This window comes from Macrotis lagotis, chromosome 5 (genome assembly GCF_037893015.1).
Source record: "Macrotis lagotis isolate mMagLag1 chromosome 5, bilby.v1.9.chrom.fasta, whole genome shotgun sequence".
Classification (NCBI taxonomy): Eukaryota; Metazoa; Chordata; class Mammalia; order Peramelemorphia; family Peramelidae; genus Macrotis; species Macrotis lagotis.
In genome coordinates this window covers 234128831-234141342 of record NC_133662.1, presented here as the reverse complement: position 1 = coordinate 234141342, position 12512 = coordinate 234128831, and the positions used below count along the sequence as shown (strand labels likewise).

Sequence of the window (12512 nt, the reverse complement as noted above, 5' to 3'; positions counted from 1 at the left end):
GGGGGGTAGAATGGAAAAGGAGGGAATCCTAGAAACACATTCAACTGAATCAACTTTGCCATTTGGAATATGCCACTCTTATGCTTAAAGAATGTTCAATTGCTTCCTATTATCCATTGAATAAAATCTAAAGTTATAATCCTGCCATTCAATAATGTGGTTCCAAGTCACATTTCCTTATTGTGCATCCTTTCGGCTTCCCCTAGTGAGGGTCAGTGTGAGGAAGAAAAGGGCATTCCCTTTCCATTAACTTACTTCCCCTTCATTAACCTAGAGATTCAGCAAAACTATGAAATGCTTCCCTGTCCAACGTTTGGCAGGGAAGAAACTTTCTTTCTTCATCTCTATCCCTAAAATCTGACTGCTCCTTCTCCAAACCTAAAAAAAAAAATGAAAATATTTTAATAGAAAAACTGACTCCTTTCTCAACTCAGTTTCCTTGCCTCCTTCGCTTCTTAGTAAAGATCTCTCATTTCTGAGGAAGTTGGGTCTTTAAAGTAGATGTCATAAGGAGATCACTTTGGGGGTCAAATTTTATCAGACATGGTCATTTTCCCCATAGTCTTTTTATCTCAGTAGTAATAGAGAAGTTATGCAGAGCAATTTGTCACTTAATTTTAAGAAACTTAGTTCCTGGAAAACTTCCTAGAGCTTAGCTGTATGCTCTAATTTAGAAGTCTCCTTGTCATCTTTCTCCATGACGTCTCCAAATGATGTGCATCTTCTCCACCACAGACTTCTTCCAATAAAAAGGAGAGGAGAGGCACAAATTCAGTAGAGAGAAACTTGGAGGCTACCGAATCCAGTTCTTTCACAGTCTGCTATTTCCCCGAGAGCACTATGAAAGTCTCTGGAGCTGTTCTGTCCTTGCTTATCATTGCTGCTGCCCTCTGCTATCAAGCCCATGCCTCACCTTGTAAGTATTCTGCCTTCTTCTTTCCCTCTCACCCAGGGATGCATAGGGGAAATTCTTTCATTTTTGTCTTGCCTTCAAATATCAGAGGTGGAAGGGATCTCTTTATTTCAAAGAAGGGGAACTTTAAGATCCAGAGATAAGTAGTGGTATGTCCACAGATAGTTGCAAACCTGGGGATAAAAATCTAGGTTTCCCTATATCTAGTCCAGTAATATTTCTGTTTCCCCATACTATCAATGTCTCAATTAAAGTTTCTCATTTTAGCTACATCCTCAGCAGCCCCTACAATGATCAGTAACACACTTGAGGAGAATTCTCCTGATATATGTCAAAAAACATTTCTAAAGCTGAACCTAATTGACAATGAATTGGATGCTGTTTTGGTTGGAGTTCTGCTCTTCTATGTGCATCAGCACAAATCTCATGGATAATGGTTTAGATCCTTTTAATCATTAATATTTCCCAATCGCATCTTAGAAATTTATCAGGTTGACATTGGAAAGCATTGTTTCAAAGTTTCCCAATTTTATTCATGATACAATTAAGGAAAAACTTAAGTAACTTATGGTTCATAGATCATGTGCATCTGTACCCACTTAGAATGTCTTTGTTCATATCCTGGCAATGTGCTGTAGTGATGGGATCAGACAACACTACCTGGAGCGGAAACTGAAGAGTTTTTGTCTTTTTACCTTTGCTTCTTTTGGCCTCTCTTTCACAAAATACTCATACTTAGGGAAAAAAATGATAAATCCTACTAATCCATTTTTCTTGGGATTCTTTCAGCTGGCCTTAACACTCCAAGAGTTTGCTGCTTCAACTTCGCCGACAAACGTTTCCCTTCAAAACTGGTGGCAGACTATAAAACCACCGATAGCCAGTGTAGCAAGAAAGGAGTTGTGTAAGTTATATATTTCCTTCTCACCTTCTGTTCTATAATGGTTATTCACCAAAGATTGGTGGAGTCAGAAGCCAGATTTGGCTGGTGGGTTTGGGAGGTAGAAATATGAAAATTTTAGACCTTCAGACTTTTTGTGATCAAACATGAAAACTAGTTTCCCTATTGGGGTTATGGATACTATTAATGAAAAGAGCAAGCATCATGAACAATTTAAGTATCAATATTCCATTTGCATTAATTAATTTATACATAGGATGCTATCCTAGAACCATAAAATGCTAGGGCATTTTGAACAATCTAATCTTGTCAGTTCATTTGACAAAGGAGGAAATGAAATTCAGAGTTTGAAGTGTTTCCCTCAAGAATATAAAGCAATTTAGCAGAAGAGCTGACTTTAGAATCCAAGTCCCCCGACTCCCCTCTAGTGCTCTTTCAGAAAGGTTAGCCACATTTATTCTGATCTGACAGTCTGAACATCAACATATGACTTTGTCACCAAATAGCTCTGGAAAAGTCATTTTTAATTCTCTGAGCTTCAATTCCTTCCTCTATGGGATGGGGATGGGGATGGCGATATGTCAAATGTCCCTCCTTCTTCTTCTTACATTTTCATTCTACCCTTCCAAATAAACTCACAATTAACTTCAAATTCAAGAAAGGAGGAAATGTTTCAAAGGGATTTTATCCCTGACTTTGGATGGAATCTCTCACCCACAACCTGCAACCCAATCCACATTCAATCCAGAACTAGATCCCAATGCCTGGGAAAGGGGACACATTTCTGTGGGAGGAAGGCAAGAAAAGAATGGATCCCACCTGCTTGAATCTTCAATCACCACCATCCTTTCTTAGTCTACTCATACTCATATCTGAGAAGGACATCCCAAGATACAGGATGTTCTTGATATCAGTTCTCATTAGGTTTACTTTTCCAATATTAGTTCTAGGAGAATGAAAGGAGGGAGAGAGAAGAGGATTTGGGTAGGATGTTTCATCTTCCTGGGCTGAATCCACAAAGTCACTCACCAAGAGTTTTTTCCCCCTTTACAGACTTATCTCAAAACGAGGTCGTGAAATCTGTGCTAACCCTGAGGAACAGTGGGTTCAAGATATTATAAAGCATTTAGACAACCAGAAAGCCAAGCTCCGGAATCCATAAAGGCTCCTGTTCCTTCCTCCTTGTCCTGCTCGAACTGATGCCAAAATATTATTGAAAATAATTTATTTTGACTCTTCTGACAGCTGCTCTTAGAGACATTTTATTATAATTTAAGAATACTTTGCCTATTTAAATTGCTAGTGTTTAATTTCTTGTGCCTCAAGATTTTGTGTCTTTGCTATAGTTTTTTGGGGGGGGGTTTGAAATTTATCTTTTGGTCAATTATTTCACCTTGTGCCTTAGCCTTTGTGTATGTAAAATGGGCAATGTTCCATTCTTCCCCTCCCTACCTCAAAGAGACACTGTGAAAATTGATATGAAAATCCATGTGAAATGTGTTTGAATCTTCTGGAGAGAAGTCATGCTCTCAACCCAATGTATTGATAATGAATATTCTTGAGGAACATGTTACTACACTGTGACTATTGAATTTCTATAAAAAATATATTTTTATTTATAAAATCTGATAACTGTGTTTCCTTGCATGTATATATGGGGAGGTTACACTTCCCAAGGTAAGAGGGAGCCAAGGTGAGGGTTGGAAGGGACAGCAGGCCCCAGAGGATCTAAAAATCTCATCATTGTTGCCATTCCTGGCTTAGTTGGAAAAATATCTTCATTTCACATATTTCACTAGAAATAGGATGAGAAAGTTCAAATGTTCATCTCTTCCTCCCTCAACACTTGCCATTCTGACTCCTACCCTATGTACTTCAAAATGACCTCATTTGTCCACTGACTTTCTCTATTGTCTGTCTTACTTTAGAATCCTAAAGTTATAGAATCTCAATCTGGGAATGTCTCAGAGAAAATTTAGGAGAAAATCATATTAGAATCCAGAATTCCCTCTCTAATAAAATACACACTTAAATTTGTCCACTAAGGGGATTTATTACCTCTTGAGCAACCTTAGCAAGGTTCACATAGTGCTTCTTCCTAAGTAACCAAGCTCTTAAGTTAAATTTAAAAATGGCTTCCCTAAACCTGCCATTTATATGGCCTTTTTTCTGTCTCCCCATGCCTACATAACCAAAATCTTTCATATATAAGAAGATAGTTCTCTTGCCACTCTGTTCTCCATGCAAGTCATGACTTTCTCTGTATCTACATTCTCCTTCCTTCAAATGGTTCCAAAAGGATACGGTCCCATTTTCTCATAGGCTCACTGAGTCTTGAGTTTTTGTTCCAGCCTATCACTGTACTTTCATTAATGCAGAAATTCACGATGGCTGCCTCCCCTATCTGCTTCCCATCAAACCAGAATGTTCTGAACACTTACTAGAACTCTCACTGGAATCCGAGCATACCAGGAAAAATTGGGGAGAAGCATAATCAGTAAAGAAGTAAAATTCCCCTCTGTAATATTTGGGGAGAGGTAAGAAAAAAAATCATAGAAGGTTCCTTTAAGGACCGGCACATTCACCAAGATATACTCTTGCCTTTGTCCCAGAAGAGGTACTTTCAGACAAACTTCCTTCCAAAGTCCATGTCTTTGGAGGAGTTAATCTACTCAGTTCTGAATTTTCCACCCTTTCAGTTAAGCTGTCTTAATTGATGAAGAAGGAAATTCACTCTCCCAAAACCCCAATAGCTAACCAAATTTATCCTCACATCCTATTTAATCATCCATCCAAGCCGCCTTCTTGTCATATACCCTGAAGTCACACTTCTAATACACCCCCTTCTTGATTTCGGTGACTCAATCAAATCATTAATACCATGATTTCTGGAGAAGGAATAACAATAAACCACCCCATGGTCTCACTCATTAGTCTTGTGATTTCCCAGAAGACATATGCCAGTCTTGGTCCACATTTTCCTTGATATCCTGTTTCCTCCCTGGCAATATAAGCTTCTAGAAGGCAAGCACTATCTCAGTTTTGCATTTTTATGGATAGAGAATTGCATAATGTTTGGCACACAATAAGCCTTTAATGATGGGGTTTTTTTAATTCACTCATTTATTTATGCCTTAGAGAAAATAGATGGTGGGGTATGGTTAGATGAATTCAGAAGATAGTATAGGGGCAGCTAGGTGGTGCAGTGGATAGAGCACTGGCCCTGGAGTCAAGAGGACCTGAGTTCAAATTTGACCTCAAACACATCATAATTACCTAGTTGTGTGACCTTAGGCAAGTCACTTAACCCCATTGCCTTGCCAAAAAAAAACAAACACAAACAAAACTATATGTTCACTTGCCTCAGGAAGAATGGGAGTGTACTCTACTAACACTACAGAAGTCATAGTGACTGAGGAGCTATTTCTAGATTGATCCAAGCAGGTAGCTCTTTCAAGTCTGGTTCCTCGCCACACTCACCAGATCAGATAGCTACCGTGACCATGAGCAAACTTTATGTAACTCTGTTTGTTCTAGTCTTTAAACATTCACAAGATCACAAGCCGGGTGATTCCATTTCAGATTTACTCAGGAATAGGAAGATGTCAAAGACTCAATAGTAGGAACAACATATCTTCATGTTCAACAAGATCACTGATTATCTGTACTTGAGCTGCCAGGATTCCATCACATACTTTCAAACAAATTCTCCATTGATTACCAGCAGGCAGATTCCTATTGCACATGCCCCTTGGACTGAACATGCATTAACCAGTCTCCCCATTTCATTCTGATTCTGCTCTGTTATCCTCATCTAACTGGGATGTAGTTTGAATCCATTGTTCTTATCCAGAACACTTCTATAAGGAATTGTAGAGGTCATTGTGCTTTCATTTGTTTACCTAGTGGCAGACAGGCAAGAATCAAGTGACAGATTTTCTTTTTGAGAATCACGTATCTAATTTTTATCTAATGATTTTATGTGATGAGTTTTATTTTTCTTTTTTCAAGTGTATAATAAATTCATTGTATCACTGTCCTCTCTTCAATTATGTGCACTTCAAAAAGATATGTTTCAGGGTGGCTAGGAGGTGCAGTGGATAGAGTGCTGGCCCTGGAGTCAGGAGGACCTGAGTTCAATTCAGGGCCTAATCAGGCAGGTAGCTCTTCAGATCTGACTTCTCATTGGAGTTCAGTTACTGTAGCTACCAGTAGACTGCTATATGCTAAACTTAATGGACTTCTGCTAGCTCTTCCTACCCTTTGAAACAAGGTCATAACCCTAACTATTTCATCTCAGAAATTAATTCACCAGTAAAACAACATGAAGTAGGGCAGTGAGGTGGTGCACTGGCCCTGGAGTCAGGAGGACCTGAGTTCAAATTCAACCTCAGACACGTATTGATTACCTCACTGCCTAACCTCATTGCCTTAAAGAAATAAATAAAAACATGAAGTAAAGTTGGAGCCTGGATGATGGACGTGAGCTTCCAGCTAGACCCTCCCCAAACTGGGTAGAACCTGAAATAATGAGCTCAAAAGAACCAAAACAAATATCCTTGCTACTATGATAGCAAAGATACTCAAAATACAAAACGAATGACCCTAAAACTTTTACAATTCTTTGAGAAAGCACAAACACTACCATGCCTAGAAAAAATGAAGCAAATTAAGTGAAAATGTAAGGAAAAAAATAGAATTGGAAACTAAATTAAAGCTTACCCCAAGAGGTATAAAATCTTGTCCAAGCAACAAACTCTCTGGAAATTACAAGGGACTAAATAGAAACCAATGACTAATACTAAGAGAGGACAAGAAATAAAAGCAAAGACAAAAGATGAAATAAAAGAGATTATGTAATCAATAGCAAAAACTACTGATTTGGAAAACTGAGGAGCAAAAACTTAAATCATTGGACCATTTGAATGCCAAGACCAAAAAAGGAACCTAGATAACAAATCTACCTAGATTTCTTAGAATTGGAGGATAAAGTGGAAAAAAACTACCAGTCATTTCCTGAAAGAAACTTCAAAAATGAACTTCTAGCAACATCATAACCAAAATTCAAAGTTTCTGAATCAAATAATGCAGGCAGCCAGAAAGAAGGAGTTCAGATGTCAAGAATTCAGTCACGGGGAAGCTAGGTAGAGCAGCGGCTAGAAAGACCCTGGAGTCGGGAGGACCTGAGTTCAAATAATAATTGCCTAGCTGTGTGACCTTGGGCAAGTCACTTAACGCCATTGCCTTAAATACATTTAATAAAAAAAGAATTCACAGTCAGGATTGCACATAATTTAGCAACCACCATTGTAAAGAGACATAGAACTTGGAATATATTCCAGAAGACAAAGGATATAGACTTAAGAAAAACTGAATATAAGACTCCAGAGGAAAAACAAATCCTGAATGGTAACAGAATTATTGATGAAGGGGACAACAGTATGCAAATGCAAGAAGGGAAATATTAAAAAGGCAAATATGAATAATAAGAACGAGGATAAACTTGCCTATATTCAAATATAGGGAGATCACACTCAGAACCATAAGATCATCAGTAGGTCATATAGCCATGTCAACTGTATCTTGAGTATTAAGGGAGCTCAACCTTCCTTGAGGGAGTTTGCTTCTTTTTTGTCTCATCAATGGCAAAATCATGCATGTGCACACACGCACATACACATACACAGTCAGGAGTACCTGAGTTCAATTCAGGGCCTAATACAGGGCATACACAATCAGTGCCATCCCCAACTATTCTGCTTCCTCACCTTGATTGATATTTTTCTGAAATTAGGCTTTAGATATACAACTATAGGGTTTATGTCAAGAAAATAACCTGAGTTTTTCAATGGGGGGGGACAGGTAGGGAGGCAGAAAACTGGGTAGATGATTAGATGGGATATAAGAATGAGTCTGGTCTGTGACTACTTAGATATAGGGGGCTTAATGTGAATGCATTCTCTATCAATAGGGTCGGCTTAGCTTGGGGGGCACTTTTAAAGCTAAGAAAAATAATATGTCTCTAGTCAAGGACTCTGAAGGTCCATAGGTCTAGAGGGGACAGCTGCTGAACAAGTCTTCTTGTGTCTATAGAGAAGACCCTTCTCTTAGCCCTCTCTCATCCTTATCACTTTTTCCTTGGGTGACTCAGAAGTATCAATCTTCTTTATACATTCATTTCTCCCTGATTTTTTCTGGGGTGTTAAATTTCCCAAGGCACCATTTTGGTCAACCTTCGGAACATTCTTAATAACTGAGGAGCAGGTTGGGAATTGTCAACAAATTTCCATCCTAAAGAAAGGATTTTGATAAGCTGGAGCTAACCTAGGGCACAGAGAGAACAGTAGAGGATGGGATGCTTCTTGGGAGAATCAGTTGGATAAAGTAGAAATATAAATCCAGTATAGAGGGTGACTTAGGCAAAGATTAAAGGCCCTTAAGGATTGTCTTCTTAACCATGAAAGGTGGGACTTTAAAGAAATTAAATTTGAACTATTAGACCTGGGGGTAGGGAAATTAAAAACAAGAATGAAAGATATAGACAGACAGATTTGATATTTATGTAGGGAAGGGTTTCTTAGAAAGAAAAACTTGATTGATTTGTACTAATATGAAGAGATTTTCTCTAACTAAGCTAGAAAGGATAGCAACCGTGAGTTTCTTGCCTCCCCTAGAATTTACTATCCCCTCCAACCCTCACCCAAGTACCCTTTCCATATATGAACAAGAAAACACAGTTGAAAGATTTTACAAACAAAATTATATTTGTTGATAGAAATTCAATAGTCGTAGTGTCATATTATTTTCCAAAGTAACATTCATTTATCTGTACCTTGGGTTAAGGGTTTAACTTTCCTACAAAAGGTTCAAACACTTTTAGCATGGATTTTTAATACAATTTGCACAAAATCTTTATGAAAAGGGAGGAGAAAAATGGAGCCTCATCCATTTTATAGATGAGAAAGTTGAGGCATAGAGCTGAATGCTAATACAAGAACAGGATGCAAAAAATCATAATGATTATGATGATTATGGCACAAATTCTTGTGATGCATAAAGTCAAACAACAATAAATTAAATAAAACAAAGCATTTAAATTATCATAAAATGTTCCATAGCGCAGCTGTAGGAGGTGGGAGGGAAATAAATTATTCTTCTCTCATGCTTGGGTTTCCAAGCAGGCAGTGACAAGCGGAAGTAGAAGTAATTTTCATGAACTCTGGTTCTTGGCTCTCTTGTTATCTAATTGCCTCATAATACCTTGGACCCACTGCTGGCTTGGGTGAGCACAGATCTTCAAACCTTGTCTTGTGGTTAAGCTGTAGAAGAAAGAGCTTTTGGTGAGTGATTTAGATAGATAGTTATTTAGATCTAGAAACTGGGGTTAGAAAAGGAAACCTAATGAGAACTACTTTTAATAGGCATCTGTTGTTCCCCCTGCCTAGGAAGAGTTTTCCTTATCTTTGGGATGTCCTGTTGAAATACCAGCTAAGATAATCAGCAAGTTAAGAAAGGATTATAGGTGGTAACTAAAAATCCAAGTAAAGAGGGCCTATCTTCCATTGGATTTTGTGAAAAGAGCCCTTTCTCCACCTCCACAGGTGCTCCGCCATCATCAGGTTCTAGACTGACCATGGGTTGGGATATGAATGGTATACCCTAATTCTGCTCTATTTAGCATAAAGTTGAGGCAGCTAGGTGGCATATTGTATAGAGCTCCAGCCTTGGAGTCAGGTGGAACTGAGTTCAAATCCAGCCTCAGACACTTAATAATTACCCAACAATGTGATCTTGGACAAATCACTTAACCCCATTGCCTTGCAAAAACAAACCAAAAAAATCAGTCAAGCCCAAGAGCCCATCTGGTTCTTTTCTGTTTTAGATAATTGAAGTAAATTGCATTCCTCCTTTGCTTCTCATTTGGTAGGCTAAATTCTGGAAGGGACCACAAAGATCATCTGGTCCTCACTTTATAAAGGTAAAGGAAAGCTCACCCAAAGCTACTCTATGAGAAAACAGAATAACTTTTATAAAAGACAAATGACCTGGGAGTCAAGAACCCTGTATCTTAGAACCATCTTTGACACAACTTAGCTATGTGGCCAATCTTTTCTCTTTTCTATGTCTTCACTTTCCTTAAAAGAAAAAAGTGGTCTGGTCTAAATGTTTGGCTTCTATCACCTCATCCTATTCTTCTATTCTGTAGTTGTTGGATTCTCCCTTAACTTTGACTATGAACGTTAACATATTAATCACATCATTGCTATTTATTCTTGGTATTTTTTTTTCATCAATTGTGTCACTAACCCTGACAGGAAAACTAAGTTATTTTAGTTTGATCACAAAAATGTCTAAACCTGCTATATGAACACTCCTCCAAGTTCAACTATGAATTTGACTTCTATTTCTCCAGGCCCCTCTTCCCATCCTGAATGACCAATGGAATACAGGGGCCAATGTCTGGTTAACTTACATCACACCTTCCTTGGCACATCTACTGCTGGTGGTCCCATAGTCTACCACCAGCTTTAAAGGGATCCTCCTACTGGTGAAGTCAAAGCAACAGGTTGGAGTCTCAGGACCATCTGAAAGGAACCCAGCAGCAGTTTAGAATTTTTCTGGTTTTGAATTGTTTTTTTTTAACATGAGTATTTCAAGAAAGAAATGGGAAAAGAAGATATGGAAAATAAACACCTTCACCTGCAATTTCAAGTACCTTTCTCTATCCCAGAACTACTGGGTATCCCAGACTTAACACTGGAGATATTTTAGATAAGCTCAGAGATAAGCGACTTAAACTTTTTTACGCAGTTTTCTGACCAAAGGAATAGGAAAGTATAATATGAATAATGAAAATATAATATGAATTCAATTTAATAATCTAAAATATACTTAAGAAGAAATAATCATAAAAAGTATCTAAGATGGATTAAACATTGGTGCTTAGTAAACGTGCAATCTGTCCTTTGGTAATCATAAGCAAACAAGTGCCAGGGGAGGGAATGTGACTATGGCCCACCTGTCCTCCATGGGCATTATCTATTGAGAGAGAAAAGAAGATCAGAAACCAGAACTTTAACCAATAGGATTTCAGACTCATTGTTAAGTTAAGGTTCTGGGTCTCCAAGCAAAATTTAGCAAAGGAACTATTCTACTCAACTTCAGAAATTTCTCCACAAGTGAGTCACCAATTATTATAGGTTTTGCTGAGAGAGTAGCCATACCATGGAATCTATTCTTGAAAGATATTGAAAGTCTGGAGACCACTAGAAGACATGGGTTCTATCCTCAGCTAACTATATATATATATGTATATATATATACATATATATATATATATATCCATAGATAAGTCATTTTCTTCTCTTGGGCCTTGATTTACCTTCTTGTAAAATGAGGACTATACGTATCAAAGATTCTTTCCACCATTCCTATTTGCAGAAATGAGAAAAAATTAATCCCATGCATCCTTGGGAAGGAAGGCACTTACCAGGTAAGGCATGGTCTTGACAGCAGAGGGTTGCAACAATGAGAATCAGGAGGAGAATGGCCCTGGAGAGCTTCATGGTACTGTTAGTGAGGAGGTAGGCTTGAGGAGTAGGCTTAAGAGCTTCCAAGTGACTCTTGGTCTCTTCTCCTCACTTTTATTTATTTATGGGGAAAGGGAAGAGTGGGAGGAGGTTTCCGCTTCCTTGGAGCCCTAATAGGAAAAAAAAGGATAAGGACATTCCTAATTCTGCTGAAGACAGTTGAAGTTTGCCAGGAAGTGAAAGAAGGAAGTTGTGGTCTGTGACTACATGGTTCTATATTGCTTCTGAGGTGGAAAGACAATGAGGAGAATAACCATGTCAAGGCTTAAGATAGGAAGTAAGGGTTTTTGTGTGTGTGTGTGCTTGGCTTTCTCTGAAAATTTTTTAATAGGAAAAGAGAAATCTCACCCAGAAAAGAAAGAAGCTATATAACCTAGGTTGGAGAGGAAATTAGTGGTGATGCTTTCTCCTCTTCTCTTTCCCTTTTTGGAGCAGGAACATCCAGATGTTAAGGACAGAAGTAAAAGAATCAGACTTTTTCCCAATGACCCTATTGACCCTGATAATGCATTTCATATTTTTGCTGGATTTCAAGACTAATGAATTGGAAAGAGGGGGTCCCTTTTCTTCCCAGGACTGGTTCCTTCAAGGACAATTTAAGAAGGTACAAAGTAAAGGAATGTGGGCCAAGTGATTTCGAGCCTTAAATGGCAACTTCAGGAAGACATGCTTATTTAGTTGACTCGAGGGAGTAGCTGAAGAATTTGGCAAGACTGCTATGTTGGCATATTCTGGGTGATGAAGTTGATCCAGATAAATATTTCACTATGATGCTTCACATTTCAAATCTGATCTAATATTCCTTTCCTTCAAAGCATCTACATCTCATTGAAATTGAAAGCTACTCTTGTCATTCTTTTCTTTTTCTATACACTTGTATCTTTGTGCATTTACCCAGAAGGCATTGTGATATGAAGAAACAAAAAGAAACAAACAACAAAAATACCCCTGAATTTCAGGTCAGAAAACCTTTATTCAAAATGTGACTCTATCAATCACTAAAGGTTTAAACACAGGAAAGTTATTCTTTTGACTAGCTCTCCTCTGGAAAATGACAAGGTAGTTCTACCTGAATTTATCCATCTGGCTTTAACATGATAAACTTTTG

General features: G+C 38.1%; 2 protein-coding genes across 4 annotated transcripts in view; one reads left to right on the top strand and one right to left on the bottom strand.

Moving 5' to 3' along the window:
* The first annotated feature begins 801 nt into the window (after positions 1 to 801).
* On the top strand, positions 802 to 3019 carry LOC141490138 (C-C motif chemokine 3-like). The gene is made up of 3 exons (XM_074190395.1): positions 802 to 916; positions 1703 to 1817; positions 2868 to 3019. Exons 1-3 carry the CDS (start codon positions 841 to 843, stop codon positions 2974 to 2976), a joined length of 300 nt encoding a protein of 99 aa, XP_074046496.1. The 5' UTR covers positions 802 to 840; the 3' UTR covers positions 2977 to 3019.
* Positions 3020 to 8619: 5600 nt separating this feature from the next.
* The window catches only part of LOC141490136 (C-C motif chemokine 3-like), an 84823-nt gene continuing 80930 nt past the window's right edge, over positions 8620 to 12512 (bottom strand). For all 3 annotated transcript variants that reach the window (XM_074190392.1, XM_074190390.1, XM_074190393.1), the window contains 3 exons: positions 11305 to 11514; positions 10288 to 10399; positions 8620 to 9133 (listed from right to left, as the gene is read on the bottom strand). In XM_074190392.1, coding sequence (XP_074046493.1) covers positions 9025 to 9133; positions 10288 to 10399; positions 11305 to 11380 — 297 coding nt within the window. In that variant the 5' untranslated portion in view covers positions 11381 to 11514 and the 3' untranslated portion in view covers positions 8620 to 9024. The remainder of the gene's footprint in view (positions 9134 to 10287; positions 10400 to 11304; positions 11515 to 12512) is intronic.

Excerpts from the sequence above, each read along its gene's own strand:
- LOC141490138 (XM_074190395.1), top strand. The coding sequence starts at position 841 with ATGAAAGTCTCTGGAGCTGTTCTGTCCTTGCTTATCATTGCTGCTGCC. Across the intron at positions 917-1,702 it reads TCAAGCCCATGCCTCACCTT|CTGGCCTTAACACTCCAAGA; the intron begins GTAAGTATTCTG and ends GGATTCTTTCAG. Across the intron at positions 1,818-2,867 it reads TGTAGCAAGAAAGGAGTTGT|ACTTATCTCAAAACGAGGTC; the intron begins GTAAGTTATATA and ends CCCCCTTTACAG.